This window comes from Acipenser ruthenus, chromosome 7 (assembly GCF_902713425.1).
Source record: "Acipenser ruthenus chromosome 7, fAciRut3.2 maternal haplotype, whole genome shotgun sequence".
NCBI lineage: Eukaryota > Metazoa > Chordata > Actinopteri > Acipenseriformes > Acipenseridae > Acipenser > Acipenser ruthenus.
The window spans coordinates 46240284-46255374 of NC_081195.1; the positions used below are offsets into that span (position 1 = coordinate 46240284).

Consider the following 15091-nt stretch of genomic DNA (forward strand, 5'->3'; position numbering starts at 1 on the left):
AACAGTTAAAAATGAGTTATTTTAGTTTGATAATCTCTAACACAATGGCACGAATGGCAGTCCAGGGGAATGATGAGACCTTGGCGCTGTCCCAATCACATTCAGCAACAAAAAAGAAACTTAATGTCAAGATAACACCATCCAGGGACCAAAATGAATTTTCATTCTGCCACGTTGTTAACCTGAAACCTTAGCTTGCCAACTGCCTACAATATTTACTACATATACATGTTTAATGATTTTAAAAAAACAAGCAGAACATGATTAATATGCACGTTAAGTGTCCTTTAGAAGAAACAACTCTTTCTAGTGGATACAGTTTTGAGAAGGAAAAAAAACACATTTCTAGTCTGGCACTGTGTGAAGGCACTGATTGTACTATTACTATCACAATACTTAGGTCATAATCTTTGCCACCTGGCTTTTCACCTCTCCGTCAGGGTGTGACAGTAACAATGGTATTTTCTGATGGAGCTCAGAAGAATCTCCATACAGCACAGAGTAGAGAGAATCTTTGCTGTGTTTGAGAATCTCAGTTATGTGGGTGGAAGTCGTCCAGTCTTTTAAATTCCCCACAAAGGTCAGCACACGAAGAAGAACTTCTGTGTTGGTGCAGCTGTCGAACAACAGAACCAGGGAGACTGGTGCCTGAAAAAAAACACAAAGCAAACAGCACGTATATAAACTGTGAATGTCCACTGTACCTGATTTACTGCACACCTTATAGAGTACAAATCTGTACAGTGACATAATATTAAACCATTACATGTATTCAAAAAACGACAATAAACCCAGTATGTTTTACATACGGCCTACCGCAATACCTTTTTTACATAATGTGCTATATTCTACTGTCTACTGTAAGTCCTTTTGTGACTCAAACATCATTCCACCAATATCATGTGTAACCCATAACTCTTCCCAATATCACTAGACAAAGCTGCCCAAACAGGTGACAATATCCATCAGTCGTTCAATCATGTGCATGGTATGTTCTCCTTATCAGGTGGTATGTAGTGTCTAAGATGGGTCATGGCCAGGATTCCTATTGAGTTAAAATAAACTGCATGCACTTACAAGGATTTTAAAAAGATTTCCATGCATAACAAGCTTGATTAGCCACAGTGCATAGTAACAAGAAGCTCGTTATAAATCCTGCAATGCCCTGGAATATTTGTATCCTTAAATCGCTAACAATAATGTCATTCATCCCATATACATTACGTATGAACAGAATCCAACCAGGAGAAAACAATTCAGACAAAGAATATAGTTAAAAAATACCACTTACCTGGGATCGGAGAATGTCTTCCACCATGTCTGGATTAGCAGATAAATTCACAAGTATTTTTAGAACTTGTATCTAAAAGAAAATACATTATATGTGGTCCCTTGATACACTTAAAATTAAATATTAAATGTTAATTCAATTGGTCTAAAATGTTTTATTTTTTCACATCTACAGTATGTTACCAGTAAATACAGTTAACATTTGTTATTAGCTTGTTTGGAATTTGTTTGATATGATTAAGTTATTTCTACGAAACCACAAATGCCTGTAGACAACTCTTAAATTAAAGTTTTTACAAAAATACCATCAGTACCACATTTGTTATTGAAACTCTAGCTCCACGTTGTGTAAGGTAATATACTAACAGGTCAGATTCCATACATGTTGCCAGGTAGTGTCCATAGTTTTCAGTTGACATGGACACTAACTTTGTAGAATTATCTGCTGTGTACACAATACTAAAAAATATCACCCAAATGACCTCACATTTTTGGAAATATTAAAATGTAGTTTGAAGATAAATAAATACATAACAGTTCTGTTGTTAACTACATGTTCCAATAAACAATACTATACAAGAGTTATTACAGAAAATTCACTGCACATTCATGACCTACCGTAGTACAGTATAACTGTACATGTGTCTAAGATGGGAAACAAATGGGGGGGGGGGGAAATGATCTTACCTGTAATGTTACATTGCCAACAACCAGTAGAGACAGAAACAGAGTAATGGAACTCTTCATCATGTATTGGTAATTATTTGTGGCAGACATGTTTGTTAGCATTCTCAGTCCCGCCAGCTGTAGGTCAGAGTTCAAATGTGACGTCTCTATGATCCCCAAAACTTGCCTTACATACACCTTTGGGAAATATGATTATAAAGATTAAACCTAAAAGAAAGTCTAGAAAAAGTGTACAGTCTACTGTTCTTTTTTTCTGACCAAATTATCTCTCTATCTCCAAAAAAGAAAAAAAAGTAGGTTCAATTAACAAACAATAATGCAGTTATAAAGATTTTTAGGAACTACTACAAGCATTTAAAACCATACAATTTGATTGGGGTGTATACAAATCTGACATACCTTTAATTGTTCCTGGTTTGTGGCATTCATGCTCAGGTTGTTCAGGGCATTCAAAGCCTGAACTCTGACATCAAAAGCAGGATCAGACAACAAGTTTCCAATGATCTGAAGGCCACCCATTTTACGAATATAGTCCTACAAAAGCAGGATTGTGTCAGAGGTTCTGCAGTATAATTCCTGTAGTACTGTTATAGTCAAAAATAGATTTAAACTAGAGTAAAAAAAAACACTCTTTCATATTACTCTTTTTTTATTTTTTTAAGCCAATGCTACCCACAAATTGTAAGATTATCTGTTTGATCATTAACACCCTCTGCTCTATTCAATTGCGATTAAGTGCTGAGCAATGCTTTGAAATGCATTTTCTTACCTTTAATAGCTTTATTAACATTATCGTGGTACCCATTTTATTTAGATGTTCTTGTTTTGTACATTGATTCAGGATTTCCAAACATTTCAAATACAACACAATACACTGCTGCGTCTTGGTACTTTTCCTATAAATCATATGGTCTGATGCAGCACATTAAATGTTTAGGCACCGGGAAATAGCAACTGAAGAAAATGAAAACCATTTTAAATATTGCAAGTGCAAATAAATAACACCTTAGTCAGCACTTCTTTAAAACCAAATCTTAGAAAGAGCAACATTATCACATGATCTTATTGCACCTACTGTCCACCAAGTTAGTAAGAAACAACAGCAATGTTTTTCATTTCAGGGAGTTGTCTCACCAACACCAGACCAGTGATAGTGCTTATATATAAGAGGTATGTCAATAATGACTTGTTTTAAATATTAGAATCGTTCCTTTCCTTGATCTGACTGTACATATTACGTATCAGCATACCCTTTCTTTTACACAATATGAAAATCTCACACAACATGAACATGTTTTTTGTTGGCCTTTGATGTCATTAGATGTCATATTTTTTTATCAAATAAACTTGCCACTTAAAATATTGTACCTGATTCACTGAGAAGGCAGCACTGTTACCTAAAGTGACTAAAACCTGTATTCTTGCAGAAGGATCAGGATGTGTCTGCAGCAAAGAAAGCAGCATATCCAGCTGCTGTGGTTCCAGGCTGTTTGGAGACTTTGAAAGCAGTTCATCTGTGAGATAATGAAGAAAGATAGAAAGAAAAAACAAACAAGGGTAAATGTTTTTGTGATTGGCTGCTATTGCATACAGAGTTATATGTGCATGTGAATCGTGAATTATGACACTTACCTGTGCCGCTAGTATTATTATATTTATCAAACGTCTAACTACTGTAAATACTAATAACGTCTTTCGCATTATGTTGCCGTTTCTGTATATCAAGACATCACGTCTTATAAAATCGCTTCACAACAAGCAGGTTCTGCGTGTTTATGATTTGTCTCGTAAGATGTACCTGTTGTTGATCCATTAGCTGTCAAATCGCTTTTTTCATGAACCAACGGCAATCCAGATACTCGCTCCAGTAAACTTCCTGGTTGCATGGAAATATTCCAGGCGGCATCTCCTCCTGTTCTAAATTCGCGTTTCTTCCCACGGTTTCCACCAGAAAATATCAGTTTATAAAGCCCATATGAAAACCCTGCTCCTGCCACCAATCCTAATAACACTTTCGTGTTAAAAAGCTTTGAAGTAGCACCGTAATCGTCGCCCATATTAGTGTTTATAAACATGTTTTACTCATTTAAACAACATCGTTACGTTTTCATAAAAAGGCACATTTGCAACAAATGAAGAAACACTACCAAAACAGTATTTACATTCGCCAGTCACACAATTTAAGCCAAAGCATGTTATTTTGATGTCTGCTGTGTAAACAAAATTTGTGGCCAACTGAAAATGTTCACAGAATTTGTTTTTCTTAAAGCTACAGTACCTTATTCCTGATCTCAGGCACCGCTCTTACCTGGTTTCCCTCCTATCTCTCTGACCGTTCCTTCCAGATTTCCTGTCGTGGCTCTCTCTCTCTTCTCTTTGTCCCCGCTCTACCGGTGTACCTCAAGCATCTGTCCTGGGGCGCCTCCTCTTCTCACTTTACACCCGCTCGCTAGGTACTCTGATCTACTCTTTCTCCTACCACCTTTAGTCTGATGTTGCCCAGATATCCCAGATCTTCCTCTCCTTTCCCTCCTTGGACTTCCACATCTTCCCCCGCATCTCAGAATCCCTCTCGGTTATCTCAACTTGGGCCCATTCCCAATCTCACTACCTCAAACTCCACCTCTCTAAATCTGATCTCTCGAAATCTCCTACTCGTCTTGTATTCTCCCAACCTACCTCCATTCCTTCGTGTCTCCCTACACCACCTCTCGCTCTCTAGCCCTCTCTGCTCCTCTACTGGCTGACTGCTCACGCCTTCCCTCCACTCTCCATCCTCCCATGCCCGCTCCTTCTCTTCCCTAGCCCCTCTGTGGTGGAACCAGCTACCAGAGAACTTCAGGACCAGAGGCGCTGGAACAGTTTTTATAATGGGGGTGCTGAAAGCCACTGAACAAAACTGTAACCCCTGTATATGATGGAAGCCATGCAAAACATACATGCAAAAGTCATGCACCACCAGCAACCCTAGTTCCAGCGCCCCTGTTCAGCACTGCTCTGTCTCTCATTGCCTTCCACAGCCTCCTTACGACACACCGTCTCTTGATCTAACCCTCCTAGCACTGGACTTGCCTGACCTAAGCACCACGCTACTGAACTCTCAACTAGTGCCTTATTCTTGCACTACTAATACGTCATTGTAGATATAACTTGTTGTAATCCTAACTTGTTGCACCCTAGTTCATATTGTATTTTAGTAGTATTTTTTGCACTTACTGTAAATTACACTGTATTTAAACATTACGATTGAAGTAATCCTGCACTGCCCTGTAACACCAGTAAGTCGCCTTGAGGCATCTTCCAAATAAATAACAATAAAAATAATAAATAACAAATATAAACATTACTCGTAAAAACACACAATACAACATAACACAAAATACGTTTCAATGTTGACGTTTATTCTCTGGAATTGTTTTCATTTGGCCAACTTTGCTAGGGGACTGAGTTAAAACTTGGTTACTTAGTTACAGTAAACAGACGAGCACCTGATTTGATGGTAGTACGGGGGGGGGGAACATGTGCAAATCAAACTCCCATTGTATTTACGTAAATTAAAACGCATTGAGGAGGCTGTGTGGTCCAGTGGTTAAAGAAAAGGTCTTGTAACCAGGAGGACCCCAGTTCAAATCCCACCTCACCCACTGACTCATTGTGTGACCCTGAGCAAGTCACTTAACCTTCTTGTGCTCCGTCTTTCGGGTGTAAGTGACTCTGCCGCTGATGCATAGTTCACACACCCTAGTCTCTGTAAGTCGCCTTGGATAAAGGCGTCTGCTAAATAAACAAATAATAATTTGTTTTCTATTGACAGTCATTGCAAACTGGATTATGTTATATGTGATCTGCTGATCCGTTAAAATTCTTGGAAGAGAAACTAATAGAAATGCTGGAAAAGGGCCATCTTGGAATTGCTTCGTATGTATAAATCATATAACTGTAAACTGCCTCTTTGATGTTTATTCTAATGCAATAGAATCTCCTGGAATATGTAACACCTGTTGTGAATTAGTTTAAAGTTTACATAAATCGGGTCATCATCTGGAATGCCAAAAAAGCTCTAAAGCTCTGCAGTTAAATACTGATAATTGCCTTTTATACAATTGTATTGTATTGTACCCTTTGAACACCAGATGGCAGCAATCATGCATATTAGTATATAGGAAACACTGCACAACACAGCTGTTTCTCTGTGTATTATTTCCCCTAAGACCTTTCTGTATTTTTCATCTATTTGAAATTATAACTTTTAAAGTTATACAAAATGTGGAGAAAATGCAATAAAATTATTGCATATTGCGTTATTGGAACAAATTATAATTTGTTAAAAAAACTGCTGTCTGAAATGTTGCTAATCACTTATTTACATTGACTTGTTAAACTGTTCACTGCATCTGGCAGTTGTCCCAGATTCCTCTGAATTGTTGTCAAAGGTGCCCAGGAAAGGAACACATTAGTCCTGCCGGGGTTTTTTTTTGGTTTTTTTTTTTATAATACTTGTTATCAGCAATCTTTAATTTCTCTTAGAATTGCAAGATAAATAACTGGCAAGAAATAGTTACAAAGATAACATCTCTACATTTATCAAATTTGTTGAGAGATTTTAAAAGTCACACTCATGTCTTTCTGCATTGTATCTGGATTGTAATGGAAATCATTTACTGTATATTCCATATGTTCTGGTTGCAAAATACGATAAGGTTTATTTATTGCAGTATGAAGACCTACCAGCATATCTCACCGTGAGAAAATAAAGTTTGCAATATGCAAACATTGGTCTTAGATTGTCCTTATCTTGGTTATCAGTGGAGACAGAATACACACTTATAGAGTACCCTGATATAAATACTGACTTCTTTGAAAGATCAAATTCAACTCAGTGTCAAGCGTTATACTTTATCAGATGGTTTCACAGACCCTGATTAGCACTAATCTTAGATTACCTTACCTGAGAACGTTAGGTAGTCCAAGATTAGTGGTCTGTGAAACCAGCCATAAAAATGTATATAGTGTTACACTCACTTCTAGTATCTCTATGTTAAGACAAACACGTAACCTTAATAACCTTTTTGTAATACTAACCTCAACTCCTGAAAGATTGTACATCCTTTAGCTGTGCTTGAACTCCAGTTTGGGCTACATGCAGTTCATGTTACATCAAATTCTGGCAACTATTTAAACAAGAATTCTTTCCCCCTGATAAGACTGTGGTGTTTATGTTTTTTGTTTTTGTTTTTTAATCAGGCACACGTTTATTGATGAAACACATAAAGTCCAATTGCCAGTGACAAAGAGGACAGGAATGCATTTACAGCAGCTCTTTGGATTTGAGGAAGATCTGATGGTAAGAAGCCACATTTACACTGTCATTTATTTTATTGATGATACCAACGGATCCTCTCATATACTGTACATATCTCCCAACTGTGGAAACAAAACTGACTATGCAATGTACTAATTCACTATTATACCTATGAGGACACAATGTATATTACCATTTTAGAGATACTGGTCCTATTGTAATTAAACTGGGCATTACCATTCCTTAGCTATACCATACTGACAGCATTGTGGCTAAATTGTTGTTCAAAAACTTTACGTCATAGTGACCTACATTTTTTAGGGTCCTGACTGGCACCTGTATTGTGTTGTTTATATCCTTGGCAGGGCTTACTTAAATTTCTTATTTTTTTCCACGTGTTGTCTCACTTGTATGAGGCGGCATTCTCTTTTTACCAGAGTAGTCTAATGAGACTGTGCTTTCAGTAAGTATTTCACACAGAATAGAAATAGAAAATAATGTTTTTCATAAAACTGTTTGCATGAATATTACACTGTATTTTAATAATAAAAGACAGATGAAAAAAATGAGATAACAGCGCCTTGTTAATATGACTCATCATCACATACAAAAGTATTACTGGTTGTTTTAAAATGGTATCTCTTTATAAATATATATGCTCTTGAAAAAACAGTTGATTTTAAATGTATGTTTCTTACATTATACATAAATAGGAATTACATTAAAAAACAAATTTAGTGTCCTTGTCAATGTCTTTCGTGGTGTACAGTAGTATTTTAAATAAAATGTGATCAAATTGTCCTGTCACACGACTGATCAATTTAAAGCACCATTTCAATACTTTTAATTGCTAGTAGCCTCAAATTAAATTGTCATTGTTTTACCATCTTTATACCTGTTTTATGATGTTTACAATATTGATGTTCTTATTGAAATTAGTTATAAATATCTTTATTTTACATTTTTATATTTTCTTAAGGTGCTTTGACCTGAGTTCAGCTGCTATTCTTTTCTAGTTGCCCGTCAAAGAGATATGTAACCCAGACATACTGTATGTGACCCATAGTCTTTAGAAAAATAAGAGCCAGTGCCATTTTAGTACTAAGGATCAAGTTTCCTTTTGTATTGATGGCAAATCACATGTGTACACATTAACACAGAAAATATCCAAATGCGAAAAGAACACTATTTGAGTAATTGCAAGAAACAAGCACTCACAAAAAGGTAAGGGGTAAAAAAAAAAAGTCTTTCATATTGTAATTTGAAAGACATACTTTAACAGCTGGTTTCACAGACTAATCTTGGACTACCTTACCTAAAGGAACATTGGATAGTCCAAGGTTAGTGCTCATTTGCGTCGGTGAAACCAACCAGCAATGTCCTTAAAAGTCACTTGTATTTAACACATACAAGACAGCAAGTAACTGCTGTATGAAACTGAAATATATATATATATATATATATATATATATATATATATATATATATATATATATATATATATATATATATAAATGCAAAATAAAAAACTAAGTTATTTTTGTTTGTAGTCTTTAAATGTAAATATTTTTTATGTGACATTTTCTGCAATCAGAAACCATGAACAGTTCAAAGATAACATCACGATAGGATTTCTGCAGAGATGACAAGCAAATCCTACAACAATAGGAAGAAAACTAAAGCACCTTTCATTGTACTAGATTAAAGTCAGCCATGTCATGAAAAGTACTCAAGTTTCAATAATTTACTGCGAAACATCCTGTCTAAATCCTAATGAATTAATAATTGCTCCTTTTTAAACAGCGCTTGGGCAAAGTTCATTTCAATGAAACGAGAACAGGAAATCAAATTGACTGAAAAGATGAACGTGGCAGAGCAGCATTTTGCCAGAACGTTGTTAAAAATTACACTGCTGAAGTGGAATGAGTGGCAGAAATCCCGTAAGAAGGAAAAAGCTGGTAGGTTTAGGATGTTATGAATTTCATATTTTAAATACTTTTGATAGCTGACGAGTATCGCTAATTAAGTAGTTTGACTGAGAAAAAAACCATTGTGATGCAGCTGAGCACATTATGTGTTTTATTTTAGTGTTTTGTGTGAGATGGACAAAGATTTGTTTTACTGCAGATTGAAATCTAAGCTCATAGTGTAAACATCACACATGGTGTAAATGTTGATGTTTCATTAGCAACTACAAACTAAAATTCATATGCTTCTGTGCAAGCAAGTTTTCAAAGCATGGCAAAAATTACTACAGGACTCAAAAAAGAAAAAAGACTACTTTGAGGTAATTGTAGCATCAGTGACATTGCTATTATCCTGTTTCGTGTTCAATTTAAATTGGCTAAGATCCTAAATCTTATTTTTAACTTGCTGGACTGCCACAGGCTAGCCTCGCTATAATACAAGGAGATGGTATGTTTGAATGGTTTGGCCCAAAGCCCTGTGCATGTCTTGGTTCAGCTTACATGAAATGTTCTTTCATACAGAAGCCTTGCTCAGTGTTAAAAGTGTATTCCCGTATATTTCTGTTACACTTGGGCCATTATCCAATTGAACTGAGATTAAACTGTTTCATTTTAATGGAAACTGATTTTTGAATATATTTAATGTGGCATTTTTATATCCTCCTTATCCCACCCTGCTTTCAAAATGAGTTTAGTCTATTGCTAAAACAAAGAGACAAGAAGACTTTGAAGAATTTAACTTTTTATACAGTTTTTATACAGTTTTCAAATATAACATTCCAATAACATAATATATATATATTCTGTCTGTGTGGGTTAATATATTATTTAAGAAAGATTCAGTTGTGTTCAGTTTCCTTACAGCTTCTGTACATTATATCTCATTTTATTAAAATAGCAATAAAGCTTCAAATTAAATTATATATATATATATATATATATATATATATATATATATATATATATATATATATATATATATAACATACACATGTAGAACCTGAACCAATGGGTGCAGTTTCAAGTTATAAATGAAATGCTACTATAAATGGACTGTCCTCATTAGTGGTGAGGGTGAAGTCATTTTTACAAGAGCTGTATCCATCAGGTATGTAAAAAGAAAATACCAGCTGTATAGTTGTTTTATGTACTTTTAGTTGATTGGTAATTTTGAACTGAATATTTCTTTTAAAAAAAGTTTATTCAACATATATTATAAAAAGAGTCCACCCTGCGCATCCCTGAGTGGCTCACCTGGAAAAAGCACAACCATGTGCTGTGCAGGGTGCGTCACACAGTCAGGGGAGTTCAGGATTGCGTCTTGGCTGTGTGAAGTTGACAATCTTCACTGGAGTGTGTTGCATTCTCTCTGGCGCTCCCGTGGGGTTTGGAAGGCTTAGTGTCAGGGCAGCAGTGTGGAGTAGTGGTTACGGCTCTGGGCTCTTGACCGGAGGGTTGTGGGTTCAATCCCAGGTGGGGGACACTGCTGCTGTACCCGTGAGCAAGGTACTTTACCTAGATTGCTCCAGTAAAAAAAAAAAAAAAAAAAAAAATGTATAAATGGGTAATTGTATGTTAAAAATAATGTCATTGTATGTAAAAATAATGTGATATTTTGTAACAATTGTAAGTCGCCCTGGATAAGGGCGTCTGCTAAGAAATAAATAATAATAATAATTATTCCAGGGTCTGTTTCTCTGTACAGCTCTACAGTGGCCATCCTGGAAAAAGCAAATTGGACAAAATTGTTCAGTGTATACTTCTAAAGTGCCCTGATTGCCCCTAGTGGAAAATGTTTGAAACAAATTGCAGGAACCTGTAAGTTTAGGGTTTATGTGGTTTAGTAATGTTTCATTCTGCACCAGGTATTCTCAAGCTTTTTTGAACCACGCCTCACCATTTTTGTTTTACTTCATTTTAATAATTTCTTTAAACAGGGAACAGTGGTTGCTTCCCCAATTTTCCATAAAGGTTACTTTACAGCAGGGCCATTGGCCATTAACGACAATTTGGGGGCCAATTCAAATGATCTAAACATTGGTGGATATAAATACTGCTTTTGTTTAAATCAGTATAAGAAAGGAATTTTGTGAAAACCACCTTTGTAAAAGTGTGTGTGAGTGCCTTTAGTGTATTTTAGTGATATGCCAGTTTTGTTCCCATTGGTAATATTTAGATGTGCCACTGTTTTGATCAGTTGAATAGATCCCAGTTTTAGCCGTATGTTGTATTTTAAATAGTTAAACTGCATCTGCTTCAAATGCAGTGAGGTTGTGCATTCCTTATGAGGAATAACTTTTCCCAAATTTAAAATAATTTATAAATATTATAAAGGTTTTGAAAACACTTCTCACTCCTAGTGAGAGCTAGGTTTGTACAGTTGTACAGCTTAAATACAAGCATGAAAGTACTCTGGTAGGGTTATCATGAGAAATGCAATAGGATTTTTAAAATACTAAAAGAAACCTAATAAATGACAAACATTTTGACAAGAAGTCTTTATTGGTTTCTTAAAAGAATAACTGCTGAGTGATGTCTTAGCCACTCACTAGCTTCTGATCAGTAGCCTAAAGTTAAAGAAAAATGTGATTCATATGTTTTTGATGAGGTGATGTAATTCATTTTTATTCCTATAGAAGGGGAACCATTTCCAAAGATTACATTTTACAAAAATGTAATCTTAAAAATATATATCATGTTTACTTTTCACTGTTCTGATGTCAGAAAGGCAAGGGTTTGAGCCAGTGACAAGGTTTTGTTATTTAAAGTGGGATTTTGACAGTGCTCTGCAAAATAAATATGTTGAAAAAAGAGAAGAACAGCAACTTAAAATCAGGAAAATGTTTCTTGTTCACCATGCCAGACTGCATTGGAGGCCTACAGTATGAGGGAACAGTCTAAAATGGATGCTCACACTACACTGTGTTTTGTTATTAAGACAGTTAGAACAATTGCCATTAGAACTCAAATGGGTTATTGTAATCCAATCACAATACATACATCTTTGAGTTTAGAAGTGCTTGACAAAAGGAATCTAAACCACTGTGGCTATTTATATTTGATATGTATAATACATCATGCTGTAAAAATATGCCTGCACAAAACCTTTTTACTATATATGGACAAGGTCCTTTGTGTTTATATTTTAATATTGCCAATGCTATTTTTAGTTTTTAAGACTGTACTGCTTTTCCAGAAGTGATTTGCAATGTTGATTTGGGAAACTAGCTTGTTTAAAAAAAAAAAAGAAAAAACTAAAGGTAAAGGTAAACAAACTCATGTTTATGTATTCTGTAATACAACTTTGAATAGTCTTTATCAGGGGACTTGTACACTTGCTGCGAGAGCTGAACAAAACATCATTTTTCAACCACTTTAAATAGTTGGCTGAGAATATCCATCATAAAAAACAAATGGTTTGCTAAGATTCATCCATCCCAATAGTATCTCACAAAAACACTAAATAAAACAAACAAACTAGGAACCACACTGTAGATGCCTGAGGGCTGCAATACACAAGGAAACTAAGTTGCGTGCATCATATGTTGCGGTATAGCATTGTGTGCATCATGTGTTGCGGTATAGCATTGTGTGCATTATTGTGCATTTGTATGTAGTTAACTGAAATTACTAATTCCAAGAGGAGGGGTCGTTCTTTAGTTGTGGAACATTGCTTCTTGTGTTTTTGTTATGAAAATTCATGTAGTAGGTATTCCTTCATAAATACATGTATACTGTTACTGATGTGTGCTCTGGATGAAAGCAACCCTATAAGAGGTGATTTAAAGGGGCATACCACAAGTTACCAGAGATGTGTGGCAAGCCGCATGTATTAAGTCATCATATTGAACTGATAAGTAGTTTGGTAAAAGTTGTCATTATATTACAGTACAATATGCACTAAATGGATGGGTATTCAATTGAATAATATGTGAATGAATTTGAGAAACATAACCAAAATATAATTCATCTGATTATATTTTCGGCTATATTTATTTTACAGATTAAATGTTACAATGGATGAAGTTGACAATTGTGTCCTAAACCTTTTTGGCAGCTATAAGTGTTTAATCTGTCCAGTTATTACTGTTTTGTAATTCTTAGCAAGGCTTTTTTTAAATCTTTAAAAAAAAAAAAAAAAAAAAAAAAAAGTGAAATGTGTGTAATTTACTCATGGGATAAAACTTTTTCTTGGTTTCATTAGAACCATTCTTCTATACTGAACAGCAAAATAGTTACTTATAATGGGGCTTCTATATTTTAAGTGTCCCAAATATGAAACATGGGATTGGGGCATTTCACTTACTACAGAACCATTTAGAACCCTTTGGTTTTATATTGCAGCTGTTATACGATATAGAATTGTCAAAAATGCACTCATCAATATTAGGAGTGTATATTGCTCGAGTTCCAACAGCAGACCTAACTGTGTCAGACTTTTGTCAAGTGACTTGCAGATCTTCAGTTTCCTAGACATTGCTGACCTAGCACGATGCGCTCAATCTTGGAAAGTAATAAGCCAGAGTAGTTCCCTTTGGAGTACGGTAAGCTTCTGTCAGCCTTTTGTTTTCTGTCTGCCTCCCTGGGCTCTAGTAGAACACTTTGTCTGAACATTTTAAGATTATAAGATTATTATTTTAAGGTTTTAAGATTAGCTTTGTAAAAACTCAAATTTACCAAAAAAAAAGCCCACTGTTGATTTAACTAAGGTATGGTATTTATTAAACTGACCCTTTTGTGTTTCAACACTCAAGGTTGTTTGATGCAGATAGGAAACAACAATTGAGGGGAAAAGCAATTGTTCAGACTTCAGATCCTCTCACACCATATGGAAATGTTTAATCTGAAGGCTTAGCACATATACAGACGTGCTCAAATTTGTTGGCACCCTTACAGCTCATTGAAATAATGGTTCATTCCTCCCGAAAAGTGATGAAATTAAAAGCTATTTTATCATGTATACTTGCATGCCTTTGGTATGTCATAGAATAAAGCAAAGAAGCTGTGAAAAGAGATGAATTATTGCTTATTCTACAAAGATACTCTAAAATGGCCTGGACACATTTGTTGGTACCCCTTAGAAAAGATAATAAATAATTGGATTATAGTGATATTTCAAACTAATTAGTTTCTTTACTTAGTATCACACATGTCTCCAATCTTGTAATCAGTCATTCAGCCTATTTAAATGGAGAAAAGTAGTCACTGTGCTGTTTGGTATCATTGTGTGCACCACACTGAACATGGACCAGAGAAAGCAAAGGAGAGAGTTGTCTGAGGAGATCAGAAAGAAAATAATAGACAAGCATGGTAAAGGTAAAGGCTACAAGACCATCTCCAGGCAGCTTGATGTTCCTGTGACAACAGTTACAAATATTATTAAGAAGTTTAAGGTCCATGGAACTGTAGCCAACCTCCCTGGGCGCGGCCACAAGAGGAAAATCGACCCCAGATTGAACAGAAGGATAGTGCGAATGGTAGAAAAAGAACCAAGGATAACTGCCAAAGAGATACAAGCTGAACTCCAAGGTGAAGATACGTCAGTTTCTGATCGCACCATCCGTCGCTTTTTGAGCGAAAGTGGGCTCCATGGAAGAAGACCCAGAAGGACTCCACTTTTGAAAGAAAAACATAAAAAAGCCAGACTGGAATTTGCTAAAATACATATTGACAAGCCACAACCCTTCTGGGAGAATGTCCTTTGGACAGATGAGTCAAATCTTGACATTAACCCATATAATGTACTATATTTAATGTCTGGGTGCCTAGCTCCTAGATACAGTACTTATCGTCTACCACCGTGGTACTTTCCTCATTACAGAAGTCAGTATCTGTGCAGTTCTGT

At 35.5% G+C, this 15091-nt stretch overlaps 1 protein-coding gene and 1 long non-coding RNA gene across 2 annotated transcripts in view; one reads left to right on the forward strand and one right to left on the reverse strand.

Moving 5' to 3' along the window:
* LOC117415749 (armadillo repeat-containing protein 10-like) lies at window positions 1-4220 on the reverse strand. The gene is made up of 6 exons (XM_034026480.3): window positions 3776-4220; window positions 3346-3491; window positions 2377-2511; window positions 1978-2154; window positions 1292-1363; window positions 1-648 (listed from the first exon to the last, which is right to left on the reverse strand). The coding sequence occupies exons 1-6, from the start codon at window positions 4050-4052 to the stop codon at window positions 397-399; spliced, it is 1059 nt and encodes a 352-aa protein (XP_033882371.1). The 5' UTR covers window positions 4053-4220; the 3' UTR covers window positions 1-396.
* Window positions 3435-15091, forward strand: part of LOC131737527 (uncharacterized) — a 22341-nt gene continuing 10684 nt past the window's right edge. The window contains exons 1-3 of the long non-coding RNA XR_009329169.1: window positions 3435-3534; window positions 7222-7321; window positions 9083-9237. This is a non-coding gene — a long non-coding RNA (uncharacterized LOC131737527). The remainder of the gene's footprint in view (window positions 3535-7221; window positions 7322-9082; window positions 9238-15091) is intronic.

Excerpts from the sequence above, each read along its gene's own strand:
- LOC117415749 (XM_034026480.3), bottom strand. The coding sequence starts at position 4,052 with ATGTTTATAAACACTAATATGGGCGACGATTACGGTGCTACTTCAAAG. Across the intron at positions 3,492-3,775 it reads AGCTAATGGATCAACAACAG|ATGAACTGCTTTCAAAGTCT; the intron begins GTACATCTTACG and ends ATTATCTCACAG. Across the intron at positions 649-1,291 it reads AAGACATTCTCCGATCCCAG|GCACCAGTCTCCCTGGTTCT; the intron begins GTAAGTGGTATT and ends GTTTTTTTTCAG.